The sequence below is a fragment of the Rhinolophus sinicus genome, chromosome 3 (assembly GCF_057876585.1).
Source record: "Rhinolophus sinicus isolate RSI-liver-muscle chromosome 3, RSI-T2T, whole genome shotgun sequence".
In the NCBI taxonomy this organism is placed as follows: Eukaryota; Metazoa; Chordata; class Mammalia; order Chiroptera; family Rhinolophidae; genus Rhinolophus; species Rhinolophus sinicus.
In genome coordinates this window covers 21,271,168-21,287,034 of record NC_142503.1, presented here as the reverse complement: position 1 = coordinate 21,287,034, position 15,867 = coordinate 21,271,168, and the positions used below count along the sequence as shown (strand labels likewise).

At 44.1% G+C, this 15,867-nt stretch overlaps 1 protein-coding gene across 1 annotated transcript in view; it reads left to right on the top strand.

Annotated features, from left to right (window-relative positions):
• MTMR12 (myotubularin related protein 12) overlaps positions 1 to 14,953 on the top strand; it is a 66,777-nt gene extending 51,824 nt beyond the window's left edge. Inside the window, exons 11-16 of the mRNA XM_019737255.3 lie at positions 1,130 to 1,208; positions 3,082 to 3,152; positions 5,352 to 5,524; positions 7,777 to 7,944; positions 8,865 to 9,026; positions 12,006 to 14,953. Of these exons, the coding sequence (XP_019592814.3) occupies positions 1,130 to 1,208; positions 3,082 to 3,152; positions 5,352 to 5,524; positions 7,777 to 7,944; positions 8,865 to 9,026; positions 12,006 to 12,575 (1,223 nt within the window). The 3' untranslated portion in view covers positions 12,576 to 14,953. The remainder of the gene's footprint in view (positions 1 to 1,129; positions 1,209 to 3,081; positions 3,153 to 5,351; positions 5,525 to 7,776; positions 7,945 to 8,864; positions 9,027 to 12,005) is intronic.
• The last annotated feature ends 914 nt before the right edge of the window (positions 14,954 to 15,867 follow it).

The window sequence follows — 15,867 nt, the reverse complement described above, 5'->3', positions numbered from 1 at the left end:
TTTTCCTTAGTGGCTATTGAATGGACTCCCCCCTGCAAGTGGAAATAGTTTACTTTTTTTTCTGAGTCAGTGAGTGTGCGTGTGTGTGTGTGTAGAGCAATGTAAAAAAATTCAATTTGCCAGAAATGTACAAAGTAGAAAATGAACTATGCGCATCCCAGCCATCCCCACTTCCTTTCCCAGGCTACCTACTGCGAACAATTTAGAACTTGAATCCTATTTAATCAAGCTCAGTTGGCTATTGATTCTCTTCACCCTTGAATGAGTTCTTACCCTCTGAGATTTGTCACACTTACAGGTAACTTTTCCTAACTTGGACCTTTAAGCCTAGCAAAGCCTAACTAATTTATTCAGCCAACATTTCTGAATTTCATTATATGTACTAACTATGCAAGGCACTGGAGATAAAAATGAACACGACACGAAGGGAAACAGAAGTGTATACGAGTACCTCTAACTAAAACACATTGTGGTGTATGTTATGAAATAGATTTATAAAAAGTCGGGAGACCTGGCAGAGAGAGTAAGAAATTTTGCTAGTTGATACAAGTCTGTGATTTTCCACTTTTGTTATTTCATCATCCAGGACTTGTAGGGGTATCTTACCTTTTCATTGATTTGAGTTTGCAACTCTGAAATGTATTAGACTTCTGTAAGATGCAGGGCTCTCTGTATCGGGTGGGTTGGGGGATTGTGAGGTGGTGTGGAAGGTACATGTATTTTGTATTTAGGATTCCAACAGCAGCCTGGTCCCCCTTAGGCCTCGGTGGCATCAGAACTTGTCCTGTGGGGTTTTCCGCTCTTAGGAGCAGCAGTCTGGACATCAACTGTTTCTACCTAAAGCATGTTACTCTCCTAGTTGAGTTTCAGGGTGGACCATGGCTCTGTATACATATTGCAGGACACTTTTTTTTTGAGCAGTAAAAAGTTATTCCAGGAGCTTACAGTTCAAAAACCATTTCAGCTGAAGTTTTGAAAGGCCCTTTGCTAGGATGGAGACTCGTGCCTGGATTTGTACTTTTTAAGTCTAGGCTGTTCATCGGAACAGCACCATTGAGCAGCACAGGTGTTTTTGTGGTGGCCGTGTGGGCAAACCGTCTGACTTCTATACTCTTTTTCCCTTTTTCAGATAACAGTACCGAATTTTGGGACACAGATATAAAATGGTTTTCTCTGTTGGAAAGTAGCAGCTGGCTTGACATAATCAGGTATTTCAAGCCATTGTTTGGCTTATAAATTTTGTAGCTCTCTAATTCAAAGTAGTAAAGCAAATTGACAGATAATTAAACTGTTTTATATTAGTTAAATATTCTTAGATCACATGTTCTATTTAGGGCTCAGCTAGATTTTACATTTGTTATTTGTTATTTCTGTGCATATTTGATCAGAATTTACAGACATGCTACTTGCTCACAAGGAGATTGACTCTAGACTGTATACTAGGCATTGAAAAACCATGAAAATAGGGTGAGGCAACCCAGAATTCTAATTGAGGCAACAGTGCTGGCCTCCAGGGAGGAATCAGGATTGGAAGGGGCGGAGGTTGACTTTTACTAAATGCCTCCTTAGAAGAGTGCCGTGTCTTATATGTATAACATGTATTTGAAAAACTTTCAAATCATGATTAATGTCATTTAGTTATTTTGGGTTTTGGAATTACTGTGTTTTACCGTGTATAATGCATACTTTTTTGCCCAAATTTGTGAGGGAAAAATAAGGATGCTCATTATACACGCGTAGTACTAATTCCATATCTATATAAATGTTTTTAATTTTTTTATTTATACTTATGAGTTAAAAGTGTAACTCTAGAAATCAATAACGACATCCGTATACAAAATAATACCCTGGAATATGATAATTCGCTTTGTTGAACTTACGATGAACGTGCAACATTGAAGAGTTCTTGGCCCTCTATTATGCATAAATATCGTAAATTTGTTGCTGATACATAAAATTTCTTGTACAATAATACATGAAACAATAAATGCTAAAATTCCTTTATAACATAAAAAACAAGTACCTAAATGTAAACAAATAAAAATATGAATTAAAAAGCTAAAATGAACGATTTTTCTCCCCTGAAAGTTTGGGCCAAAAACCTGGGTGACCATTATACACGGGAGTGCATTATACACGGCAAAATACAGTAGGTTTGAGATTTCCAGAGAACAGAATGATATGCCCTTTCCTACTTCATATTTTGAATATCTCCTGTCTTGCCATTAAATAGAGGAGAGAGCTCAGGGAGCGGCAGAACGGAAGTGATGATCAGGATGAGAGAATAGCTCCGGTCCTGGGATACATTTGAGGGAGGAGGAGAATTCTTCCATGTACCTAGCAAGGCACTCTCCCTCAGCTCTGCCCTGAGGACTGGAGAGGAGCCTCAGCCCTCCACACTTACTAACAAATACATTTTAAAGAGCCTGCTGCATGGTCCAAAATGTCAATATGGTATTGCAAACTGTAATAAGTGTTAAAAAAGAACCTTTCTTTTTGTAGAGCAGGCAAGGTTGAGCGTCCCTACCAGATGAGAGCCGGGGCAGAGGAGGGACCACTGCAGGCAGAGAACAGCATACGTGAAGCGCCTAGTTATAAGTAGGGAAAAGCCAAAGCCGCCAACAATGGCAAGTCTCAGAGGAAACAGGGCACCTAGAGAGAGACACAAAGGCTTTCTGGGCATATTGGATCTTTTCAGCCACACTGACCATTTGGCAGGTGACCTTGAATTAAACAATATGGACATTTGGCACAATTTCCAGATGTGGGCCTCTATGGGTCTTACTAGGACTCCCCAGCAGACTCAGGTTTGAGTTCTCACTCAGGAGTTCTAGTTCAGAAATCACCTAGGAGCATTTTTACATCAATGTTGGGATTCCCTTCTGAAAATTTTAAGTTTCTAATAGGCAGATGAGTATCTTGCTGTATCTTAATTATATAAATGGTAATTTCTTTTGGAGGGTTTTAGCATGCAGTCGTAAATAAGAAAACTGAAGATTGTGTCAGACTATCTCTAAATTTCTTATTTTGATACCAAGCTTAAGAAATAATGCCTCCTTTTCTTGTCTCTTTCCCATTTAGACGTTGCCTGAAAAAAGCAATAGAGATTATAGAATGTCTAGAAGCACAAAACATGAATGTTCTTCTTTTAGGTAATATATTTAAAGCACAATATGTGGTTTCCATTTTCCTTCACTTGAGATTCATTTTCTATAGATACAGCTCTGTGACTGGAATTGTCTTGAAAAAGGAATGAACTAGTGTAGAAATCCTTCCCATTTTCTTCTCCCTGACCTTGGAATTTTTTGCATTGGATTTAAATGTTATGGTTTAAAAATAAATTCTTTCACTTGAAACTTGGCAGATCTATTCACAGACAAAGAAGGAATTGTTGGGTATCTTTACCAAAGCTCACATTTCCTAATGTTTTGAATTTTGTTTTATATTAACTCAGCTTGGTTGAAGTTAAAATCTTTGGATAATCCCTTTTATAGAAAGAGACCCAGGGATGGTTTAATTGTTACTTTTATATGTTTGTATTCAACAACCTCATGCAGTTGCCACAGAAACTTTGTGGTCCGTGATTTCCTTTTCCTCCGTGGGCTTAACCTGCTGTATGTGAGGATAGGACATAAACATTGAAATGCATAAAAACAAGTGTGAACCGCCGCACAACAAAGATCGTTGCTGGCGTTGCTTAGATCTGACCTAAAATTTTATGTCTGCTGTTTAGAATATTTTAGGTTTTTTATAGCCCAATGCTTCAAATTAAGTAGATTGTCTCATGCTTTTCTACCCTCAAGCTTTTATCATTTCTCTGACATGTTCCATGACAGCCAAGATTCTGCTTTTATGGGCAGACTGGAAAATGTCTGCCTGTGGCTTCTGTACCATGTGATGCTGGCTCACTGGCTTAGATTTTTTATTTATTGAGCACCTACCGTGTGCAGAGCTTTGTACTTCTGCCTTGTAGAAGTTTGCAACCTAATGAGAGAGTTGGCCTTAAAAAGACCTCACCAACAAGGACAGAACAGAGTACTGAGTTACTGGGGGAACAGGAGGAGGGGGTCTGAGAGGTGGAGTCCTAGGGCCAGATTGCACTGATCAGAGTTGCACAGAATTAAATTCGAATCTTTGGCTGATGTAGCTGAGATGTTTGCTCCTAGATGGACTACTCAGTTGTCTCTCATTTGAAATCTCATTTTCTAGCCCTTCTTCCTGTTACCTATGAATGTACTAACACCCTTCAGATGCAAGAAGGAAGAGCCCCTTAAAAAAATGAAACTTGTTTTGAAAACTGATAGCACTAGAAAGACAAAATGAAAATCTGTTTTTTTTAAACCTATGTGTTCCCATAGGGTAGGCTTGTTTCCTGGAGGAGAAAAAGAAGCACAAGCTTAAGCCTGGCCCTGTAGTGCCTCATGCTTATGGATCGGAATGAGAGTCTGAGCTGTGTAAACACCTCCCTACTTAGAATCCATGCTTAGTTTCTCATCCCCAGTAAAACCAGCACCATCATCCTCATGCATGTTTTAAAATAGCACTTGGGTTGCACTTCTTTTTGTAAAGAGGACACTCCGGGTATGTTAGACCCTGACTGAAAACTCGAAGACAAATGCTTGATGTAGATGCATGTTCTTGTTTGCTGTAAGTCATAAATATTAAACAGGTATTTAGTGGAATTTCATCGTATGGGTTTTGTACAATGCACTCCAGGGGTGGGCTCATGGAAGTCGGCCAAGGAGTGCTTCTCCTCTAGGCCAGACAAGGAGGCCCCTCTGCTCCCCAGACAGAAACGGAAAGAGCCGTGGAGCTGGGAATAAGAGCATTTTGGTGCAGTCCAGAAATATTCAACTTTCTCCAAAGCAGAGGTAGTGGAGGAGTTGGGAGTGGAGGAAAAGAGCCCTGAGGTGAGTCTGATAAGCAGCGGAGCCTTGGAACAGTGAGTGCAGAGATGGAGACTTGACACAGCAGCCTGAGGGTTTTGAGCTTGGTCTGCGGAGCCCCCCAGGTCACCACCGTACATGTGACCCAGCCTCATTGTGTGGCCCATCTGGACACCCACATGCTGACGGTGGCCTTGCAGGGCTTCGTTTATCCATTCAGTAAGCAAGTCCATATTTGGTTCCAGTGTATGCTGGGGCCCGTATTAGGCAGGCTAGAAGCAGTGTGTCTCTCAGGCCGAAAACACCTTTTTCTTGTTGGCACTTGCCTTAAGGGAATTGGAGCGTGACTGTCCATAGCGGACTGTGGTGTTGGGAACCCTCCTATTAACTGCAAGTACGAGTGCTCTCGGTAGCTCTAATACTTCATACCCTGCTTCCTCTTCCACTGCTGCCGGCGCCTCCTAGAGGAGAACGCTTCCGACCTCTGCTGCCTCCTTTCCTCTCTGGTGCAAGTGATGATGGACCCGCACTGCAGAACCAGGGCTGGTTTCCAGAGCCTCGTCCAAAAGGAGTGGATCATGGGTGGTCACTGCTTCCTGGATCGCTGTAACCATCTGCGTCAGAGTGACAAGGAGGAGGTGAGTCCTCACCACGGACCTTTTCAATTGTGGGGAGAAGTGCTCAGTCTCTTCCCGTCTTCAGGTGCAGGGTTACCGTTTGCGAGGTGCACACGGCCCAAGCTCAGTTCCATGCCTTTGAATGCTTTAAAGGATACTGAAACCCTTCCCAGAGGGAAGGTACTAGCTAGTGGGTTCAGAGTCTTGTAAAGTGTGTACAGCAATGGTGTGTGTGTGTGTGTGTGTGTGTGTGTGTGTGTGTGTGTGTATGTATATGTATATGTGTATATATATGTATATATATGGTTTTTTTCCATGGTGGGAATAAAGCGATTTGTAAAACTTAACATGAACTCAGACAGACCCCCTACAATTTCAGCTAAGTTAGTCTTTGCAAAAAAAAAAAATATTCTCTGGGTGGTGAACACACAATGGGATTTATAGATGATGTAATACAGAATTGTACACGTGAAATCTATGTAATTTTACTAACAATTGTCACCCCAATAAATTAAAAAAAACATTAAAAAATATTCAGGATACAGGCTTCCTATAGAAAATACATAATCACACAAAATAATTTTTCCTTGCACATAAACCTTTCTAAAATAAAGCATAGGGTGATGTTGGCGCCACCGGTCAACTAGGCCTTAGCGGGGGGTGTGCACGCGCAGTGCACACAGTCTCTCCAGCCTCTGCCTGCGTGGATTCACTCCAGGCCTGGGCCTCCGAATGCAAGCACAGGAGCGTTAGCATTATAGTTCAGTTAGTGAAAATGAGCCCCCCAAACTGTGGTGTACTACTTGTCTCGGCTGCAGCTGTACAAACCCCTTTGGCTGCATTATTAATGACTGTGGGAGGAAAAATGAAAACGGGAACTTTATTTAATTAAATCGCACGCAGAGCTACCGTATGCTAGTAGCGTAGCTTGTGGGTTTTCTTACTGCACATACTAAGCATGTCTGTCTGTGGTGCTGAACAGCTTGACACAGCATGCTGTGGGAGTAGAGAACCCTGGCTCTTGCCCTGCCGGCCTCGGCCTGTGTCTGGGATACCCAGGCCTCTCGTGCTAGACCTGGCGGTTTCTTTCAGGCCTGGTCTGTACTCATCTCTGTTCCATTGAGCCAAATGGAAATCACCGTCTGTCAGTCTCAGAATGGACTTTTCCTTTTTGAGAAACTAATTTGAAAGGTTGATGGGACTCCAATAATATGATGTAAGAGCGAGCTGATACTGTGTGGGGAAGAGTATATTTTTTATAACTTGAGACAGTGAGGACTGAAAGGCACCATGTCTAATGGAGAAAGCTCAGGAGGATTTCTGATCTGCTGTTCACCCAGCCCTTGGAGAAGTTTTCCCTACGCCCTGAGCCCATTTCCCTGACTGCACAATGAGGTTCAGATATTTTTTAATGGTGTTTGAGCATAAAATGAGGTATGAAATAAAATTGTAATATAAATGTTTCTTAGCATCTCAACGTCGACATGTTGAAGTTTTGAAGGAAAACTGAGCGGTCTGATTTCTGATGTGATTGACGCAGCACTGGACTTTGATTCAGAAGCTGGATTCCCAACTCCTGTCTCTCTTAGGAGCTGTGTGTGACACCTTGGCTAGCCTCCTTAAGGGAGAGACTGTAACATGCTTGTCCTTCCCTCTCACAGGGTCACTGGGTGTCTCAGAAGGCTAAACATTTTATGAATGACAAAGCACCCCAGAAAACTATCTCTACTGAAAAACGGCTAGCCTCTGGGTAGCTAATAAAGGAGGCCATCAGTTAAAAACTACGTGTTTGTGAAAAAATATTAGAAACTCTTTTTATTGCATCTGTCTTCTTTCCTCTCTCTTCTGGGCTCTCATTGTGGGGGTGGAGAAGGAACTATTAACAAAATTCAAAGTAATTTAGTATGTTTTTTGGTAGTAAAATTGACTAAGGAATTATTTTTGGGGGAAGTAACATTTAACTTAATTGGGGTTCAGAGTTAGTGTTCCCTGTCATCAAAATCAACCGCAAATGCTCATCTGTTAATGTTGATTGATAATGAGATTTTACATATTTCATCTTTGAAATGTCACACGTACTGTGAAATATCAGCATTAATCCATGAGCATATGATTTCAACTGAGCATGTTTATCGCTTGGAATGGAGTCTGCGGTATCGTCCAGGGACTGTCGTGCTCAACAGTGGTTATCTCACAGCTGTTGAGATGGCTGTCCCTGAACTCGGGACAGCTGGTGTTGGACGCTCAGTAACGTGTCTCTTGTTTTCACGTAGGTGCCTGTGTTCCTGCTTTTCTTAGATTGTGTCTGGCAGCTGGTGCACCAGTATCCCCCAGCATTTGAATTCACGGAGACTTACCTGACTGTTCTGTCCGATAGCCTGTACATACCTATTTTTAGCACCTTCTTCTTCAATTCGCCTCATCAGAAAGATACTAACATGGTAAGAGTCCTCTGCGGAACCTGTGTATAGAAGCTATGCCTCACAAGTAGGGGGCAGTAAGATCGAGGATATAAAATGATATTGATTTAACACTGACAGTGTACGAAGCCCTGCTCTGAGTGCTTTTTGGGTGTTGATATTTAATCCTCACAGCACCTTGTGGCATCTATATTAGTATCATCTATGGAATCTGAGGCACAGAGATAAGTAACTCGCCCACGGCTGGACAGTAAATGTTGAAGCTGGGAGCAAGTGTTGGAGCTGGGAACTTAAGCAAAATTAAGTTGTCCTTTGTAAAGATGGTCAGACCAGATGCCTTCTCTTCTATTTGCCAGTGTGTGGTAACTCTGAAGAGAGTGGAGACGAGGCAGAGCTGGGAAGCTAGGCTTGTACTTTCCATGTGAACCCCCGTTAGTCTCTCTTGAGGCTGTGCTGCCAGGGTTTTAACTCTAACCAGCCTCGCACTCTGATCGGCCTACCGCGGGCCTCAGGGTTGTTTGAGCTGGTCCTCCAGGAGGGATTTTGCCAGATCCCACAGAACCTGGTTCTAGGCACACAGCCCTGGTTTCAGACCCCACCCTGCCACTCACCAGCTTCGTGACTTCAGGCCGTTCACTTCAGTTCTCTGAGCCTCAGTTTCCTCAAATGTCAAATTGCAAAAATCATAGTGACTTCACAGGTTGCTATGGAAGTGCCCAGGACAGTGGCTGGCATATGACCTGCTGGAACAGAGCACGCCCTTCTCCCTTCCCTCCTCTCCCACCCAAAGCCTTTATTGAACAACCACGGCCAGCTGCAGTCTTTAAAAATGAAGTGCGTCTCAGAGCAGTTCAGGAGCGCCGTTCTGGTGCCTGTCTCAGAATCGTGTACTTTCCACAGCCCTCCCTGGAAGCCATCCTCACCTGTGCTTGTTTTGGCAGGGAAGGGAAAGCCCAGATACACAAAGCAAATCTTTGAATCTGCTCACCGTGTGGGATTGGTCTGTGCAGTTTGAACCCAAAGCCCAGACACTGCTCAAAAACCCTCTTTATGTGGAAAAGCCAAAACTGGACAAAGGCCAGCGGAAAGGAACGCGTTGCAAAGTAAGACGTCCACGTGCCTAACCCCCTCATCTTCCCATAGACCCCCATGTATGTAAGGATAAAAGCTACACACAGATTCTGGGACCGGCCTACAGTCGGGGTTTGTGGCGGGCACATGGTCAGGCCCACGAGAAACCTCTGCTTTCAGCAAATCAGCCTTTGCCCAGAGGAGACATAGCCATTTGCTGAGTGTCACTGGGGACGCTGCTGCCAGAGTGGTCATGTTGTATGGATCATGTGTCTCATCTGGGCCTGAGAGTGTGACTGCTCGAGTGAAAGGAATGTTGATTATGTGGGTTTTACTCCTGGTCTGTACCAGTTCATGTCTTTAATAGCAAGACCTTTCTCCATCATAAGAATATTTATAACTCTTAACTTTTTCTGTCAAGGCTGTGCCATCTGGCCTAACCCAACTCCCCCCCACCCCCCGCCGTTGTTATAAAGCAGAAGCAGCTGCAGACAACACGGGAGCAAGTGGGCGTGGCTGTGTCCTAATATTTATGAAAATGGGCACCGGCCAGGTTTGGCCCGTGGGCTGTAGTTTGCTGACTATGCTGTAAACCACAAATGTCGAATGATTTGGGTTTCCCCTCAGACATTTGTTCTTGACTTGACTACTTAGTAAAAACCCCAAGTTCCCTAGATGATACATGATTTACATGGTATTTCCTGGCTCCATCTGTTTGCTCAAATTTCTCCCCCACAAACCCCACAAAGGAGAGAGCAGGGGGGTAAAATCCCATGTCAGTGCATGTCACTGCCTTCTCCATATGGCCGTACTTCTGCCCCTGCCTGCCCCTGAGGGGTTCCAGGACGCCTGACTTGTTCTGGAAGAGGCTTGGAGACCCAGGTTAGCCAAAGCCAGTACTCGCAGAAGATGGCAACTGCTGAACAACTTAGAACCACTGCTTTGCCTTTTTGAGGTTCCTCAGGCCCAGGGTGGATGTTTCCCACCCCGGTTCAACCTCTTTCCTGCCAGCTGGACCAGAACCCTCTGGGCTCCAGAAGAGCTTGGCCAGAGGTTGGTTTTCCTTCAGTGTGCTGTGCCCCCTGGTGGCCGCCTGCACACTTCTCACGACAGCTGAGTTAGGATCACAGAACTGCCCCAGGCTTGCGGAGCAAGGGACCTCAGGGACAGCGAGGCCTAACCCCGTTTGCACGGGAAGAAAGTCAGTCTCCGCCTCATAAGGCTGGATTGCTTTTCTTTGCCCAGATCCAGTTTTTCTATGTATCCCTTCTTATCGGTAGGAGCAGATGGCCTACGCTCCAGGAGCTGACCCGTGGGAGAGGTCTGAGCCAAAGAGTTGGAGAATCTTAGATTGAACTAGATAAGCTGAGTTGGGGCTGAGGCAGCAAGGAACCTGGAAGCCTTCGGGTTAGAGACCAGATGTCAGGCTGGAGGCCCCTCGATGAATGGATGGACAGCCTTGGAGAAGTTCTGTAGAGACTGAAGAGGTCGTGGCTGACCAGCCTGAGTGCTGCTCTGTCAGTTACCACTGGAGGCCAAGGGGTCTGCTCAGGAGTGTGGGCTCACCTCAGCCTCAGGCCTGGACTAGGCTCCTGGCATGTGGCACTGTCCCCACCCGGCCCATCTTAAACACTCTGTTCACTTAGGGAGTGGAGAGAAGGGTCTTCCGAGGCACATAGGTCTGTTAGGAGCCCACACTCTGGAGTCAGACGGTCTGTGTGTGAACCCACCTTTGGCATTTGGTAGCTGGGGCCTTGGCAGATTACTTAACCGGTATGCCTTAGTTTCCTCATTTGTAAGATGGGGCGATAATAGTGGCTTTGAGAATTGGATAAGTCGATGCATACAACCCACTGAGCACAGCACTCAGTGGCTGGTAGCGTCCACCTGCATTCCTTACTCCCCTGACTCACCTGATCAGGGAGAAGACAGGCCGGCCACTGACTTGGTCTTAGGCTCTGCTATCCCTGGATAGAAAGTCAAAAATCCTAGTCAGCTCTGAGTTGTGTTGTGGATGGTTTTGCTTTCTTTATATTTTTTATTGTTCCATATTCTATAATAAGGAAATGCTTCCTTTATAGAACCACTGGCAGAAATGTGTTAGAGAGGTATAAGTCTAGCCTGAAAAGAAAACTTTCATCTAGTCTTATTTCAGACGGATACCTCAGGAGCAAAAGAGCTGGGGAGAAACACTTCCCCACATTTTTTACCTTCTCCTTTGGCCGCTGGAGGTCCCTCGTAATCTTCTGATCGCTTTGCTCATCTTCGCAAGCCTTTCGCAGTGCACCCCAGAATAAAAGACCTTGCTTTGACAGCAAATAGAATACTGAGGAGGAAAAAAACATAAAAGCTCTCACGTTTTCTCCTCCATGCAGCTTGTCAGACAGAATATCTGGCCAACTTAGCCAGTTCCTTGACTTCCCTTTGCTCCCACCTGACTGTCCAGAAGAATCTGTATGACTTGGGCTTGAGCTCCCACTGGACAGCTGAGAACCAGCAAAGTTACCTCATTAAAGGGATAGGGTCTTCAGCTTGTCAGCACTGCTCCTCGCAGGTGTTCAGAATATTGTAGACGCTTTCTCCCTCAAGTTCTCAAAGAGGAAACATTTTGTTTTCTTCCTAAAATGAATAGACATCCCCTCCAAACTCTCCTAAGTCATCAGTTTATCTTAAGTTGGACTTGTTCTTCAAAAGTCCTCACTGCCCTTTGGTGCCCCTGTGACAGGACCAGGGATTGGAAGCTTTCCTCTGTGTCACCACTGGCTTTCAGCCCAGCTCTGGATACACCTGGTTTCACCCATTTGTTTATAAATACAGTACACCTACCATTTGCATCATGGAATAAACAACAAGCCCCCTTTCTCTCTGTATGTTGTAGCATTTTAATGAATTTGGATTCGATTCTGATGTCTCATGACTTGTGAAGCAGGATTCTGCCCCTTTTTTGATGGGAACAGCTGTACCTGTGCTGTCAGGCTAACCAGAGATTTTTATTTGTGTTTTTCTCAAAGCATCAACGACACCTTTCTTTGCCACTCACCCAATCTAAGTCATCTCCCAAAAGAGGATTTTTCAGGGAAGAAACAGATCACTTAATTAAAAATCTTCTGGGCAAGAGAATTAGCAAACTAATTAATTCTTCTGATGAGCTGCAAGACAACTTCCGAGAGTTCTATGAAGGCTGGCACAGCAAACCCACTGACTACCACGGCCTGTTGTTGCCTCACATTGAGGGGCCAGAAATCAAAGTCTGGGCCCAGCGTTACTTGCGTTGGATTCCAGAAGCCCAAATCCTGGGTGGTGGCACCGTGGCCACCATGAGCAAACTCTTGGAAATGATGAAGGAAGTACAGAGCTTACAAGAGAAAATCGAGGAGAGACACCACCGCCAGGAGGCCCTCCAGGCAGAGGCTCCCTCCCTGCTGAGGAACTCTGCCCGCCTGTCCTCTTTGTTTCCTTTCGCTTTGCTGCAGCGACATTCCTCCAAGCCGGTCTTGCCCATCAGTGGTTGGAAAGCTTTGGGAGATGAAGAAGATCTGGCCAAACGAGAAGATGAGTTTGTGGATCTGGGAGATGTGTGACTTTTCCGGTGATTGTGAACAAGGAAGTTTGCAAATTGGGACAGGAGGCAAACACACTGACCTCTGGACTGGTGCGTCACGCTGAAGCTTTCCGCTGGGAGGGAGGGCCATTAACCAGTGCTCTGTAGGAGGAAACCTGGGCCTTCAGGAAAAGAGCTGGTTCTCATTTATTTTTCCCCAAGGCCCTAAAAGACTATGCAATTAAAACCATATCTCTAGTATTATTAACTGAAAGGAATTACTACTTGACCCATCATGGAATTGCCACTGTTATCTGATGCATAAGTATTATACAGAACCTGCAGTAGCTGGTTTACTACTACAAAGGGCTTTGGTAAGGTATGCTTGGACTCGATCCTTTCTTCAGGTCCTTTCTATGCCAAGATCATTGATCCAGTCATTGGGAATAGTCGGTGTCTCTCTAACCCATCTCAGTTCGGAGCAAGTTCAGCTTTATGTGATGCGTGTGTGGCAAATTGAAAGATTCAGATAGAGGTAGTAAGATGTATGGCATTCATTTAAACAAACCACGGCATTTTTCCTGTCTGCATCCTCTTGCTGGTAGAAAACCTGGAGAAATTCCATCCGTGTCACCCCTCCTGACGTTTCAGACCATCCTCCCTCCTGCACAGATGGTGTCACTTTGTGGGGGTGCCGGGCTAGCCAGCCACACCGCCCTTCCTCATGTGCTGATACCTCCAGGTCTCCGCCTGCTCCGTACAGTCACCAGCGTCTCCCCACGCCATCCGTCTCGTGCGCACAGTCCCAGGATCCTGCTGCTAAACCTGTTGGTTAAACTGGGGGGCTCTCTTTGGTCAGCCCAGAGGAGCTTCCGTTCTTCTGGAGGCTCTCCGTGTCTGCAAGGAATTGCTTTGCCTTTTTCTAGAAGCAAGCCAAGGCCTAGAAGTGTCTGTGACCCTGGTCCCCTGCTGGGCCCCTGCTGGAAACCCTCAGAGGGTTTCCCCGCTTCCTCTGTCCCCTGACACACTGGTGAGCATCACTTTTGAATGTGGCTTTCACAGGGAATCAGTTAGGCATAAATGTCAGAATTGGTGGTTATCATAGAGTACCTCAGAGATTTAAAAAGCCATAAAAGAAGACACTTGACTATGCCTGGTAACCTTGGTCTGCTGTCTAAATGATCTATATTTTTAAACGCAGGAAAAGTATACTTCTTAAGGACCAGTTTTTTCATTCTCAGTGGAACCCTGTTAAATCCCACAAAGGAAAGGGGGAGAAAAAAATCTAATGTTAGAATGTTTCAAATCAAATGTTTGCCTTTTATATACATTTGTTCTCCACTATAGAGCCCAATTTGACAATTACATGTTTAGGAAAACTTTCAGTTGCTCAAGGGCGATAAGAAACTTTGAAACTGTTGACAAAGTTTTCTCAGTTTGCACTGAATCTCCTACGTATGAGAAATTGCTTTGCACGGGAAATTGCTTTGCGGTTCTCTCATTCCATGTTGACACGAGCCAGCTTGGTCTCTCTGAGGGGAGGGCAGCATTCATGCTTTGGGGGCCAGACACATGTCCAGCCTCGGTTGCCTTAAGAGTCTCACTAGCGAGGTCAGTGTTAGGCTTGCAATAGGGATTTTTTAAAAATACACTAGTTCACTAGCTACCTTCACATACGTTCTGTGGGTTTTCTTCAACTAGCACTAACCTCCACTTACTTCTCTGCCCATTGCCTCCCAAGTACACTATGGAGCTCACTGTTTTTGTTACCATGTTATATCATGAATATTTATACAGTAGCCTTTTCAGTCTTAGGATCTTAGTAATGTTCATTCCAGAAATGCCCGATGTGATGCTTTACACTCCACAAAGTATGGTTTAAAGGCACAAGGTCTAAAGGTCATGGCCCTTGTCATAGCAGTTGAATGTGCATTGAAATATTTTTCTATAGTTTAAAAAAAAAAAATCACCATAGAAAAATAAGCTGTTATAACATGGAAGGTCATGACAATTTATGTATTTATATTTGAAATCAGATTTCTATAAACTTGTATTTGTGTACAGAATTCTCCGTGGGTTTATATATTGTGACTTTTTTATTCAAGATTGAATTGTGGATTATGCTTAACAGTAAAAGCTGAAATGAGACCATTTACTTTAAAATGCTGCACTGTGCAAGTTTGGAAATGTACATTAATTTACTGTATATAATATCGCGTTTGTTTATACCTCCAAGTTTTTACACTGAAGATAAATTAGCTTTAATTACATTCAAAACTTTTTTTTTTTAAGGGAATAAGCTGTTGGGCTAAATCTGTATAAGTGTGCTTTTTATTTTCTGGATGTACAATGAAAGTTTATACTTGTATCTTACTGCATCATACCTGATTGCAGAAATTAAAGCACAATTTACAAACAGTACAGTATTCAGTGTCGTTGATAAAACATGGAATAATTGCTTTTACTCATTCTGTGTGTGTGTGTGTGTGTGTATGGTTGGTTGGTTGGTTGGATGGTTGGTTGGTTGATTCGTTCATTGGTTGGTTGATGGTGGGAAACCAATAACCAAATAAATATTTAAAATTTCAGGTGGTAATAAAATACTATGAAGAAAAGTAAAATAGGGTAGGAGGCCTATTGGAGTGACTAAAGAAAAGCAGTTTTTTAACCCCCTGAAATTAAATATCATTACCTCTTTGCTTTTGGGGGGGATATATAAAAGGAGATTCTATTATTTTATCACAGGAAGCGTTCTAGTTCACTTAAACCGTGAAAGAGCAGAGGTTTCGTCTCCTTCCTGGAAGGTAACCAAGCACGCAGCGAGTGAGATGGGGTGTGGGAGCAGTTTCCCTAATTCATTGTAACACTTACTAGGTTGAGACCTGTCACTTATGTTTGTTGGGAGAAGTTCCATTCCTTTGACCTTTCCTACCTGCAGCCCTTTCCCTTTCAGTCAGGACAAGAGAAGGTGTCCCCTCCTCTGCTTGCACTGTCCTTCTGTCACAAAGCAGGTTCTGAGATGTCCCTGGAACTTAATAAGCCCTCATTACTACCTCGTTCTTTTCACATGCTTTTGTTCTCTGATATTTGTACTAAATTGCACGTAGTAGTTAGGACCCTAGAGATTAGCAGGGTCTCGTCCTGTTTTCCACATCTGTTTAATGGCTCTTGGACTTTTGGTGGACTGGCTGTCTGTTTCTCCTGGGTTTGCTTGTTCCTCGGTTTCCAGGTGAGGGCAGTGGGAGGACTGGGGAGATGGAAAGAGGGGGCATCTTCCACGTAGTGTGAAACCGGACGGTTGGGGTACAGGGCTCCTGTTGAGAACAGACCCC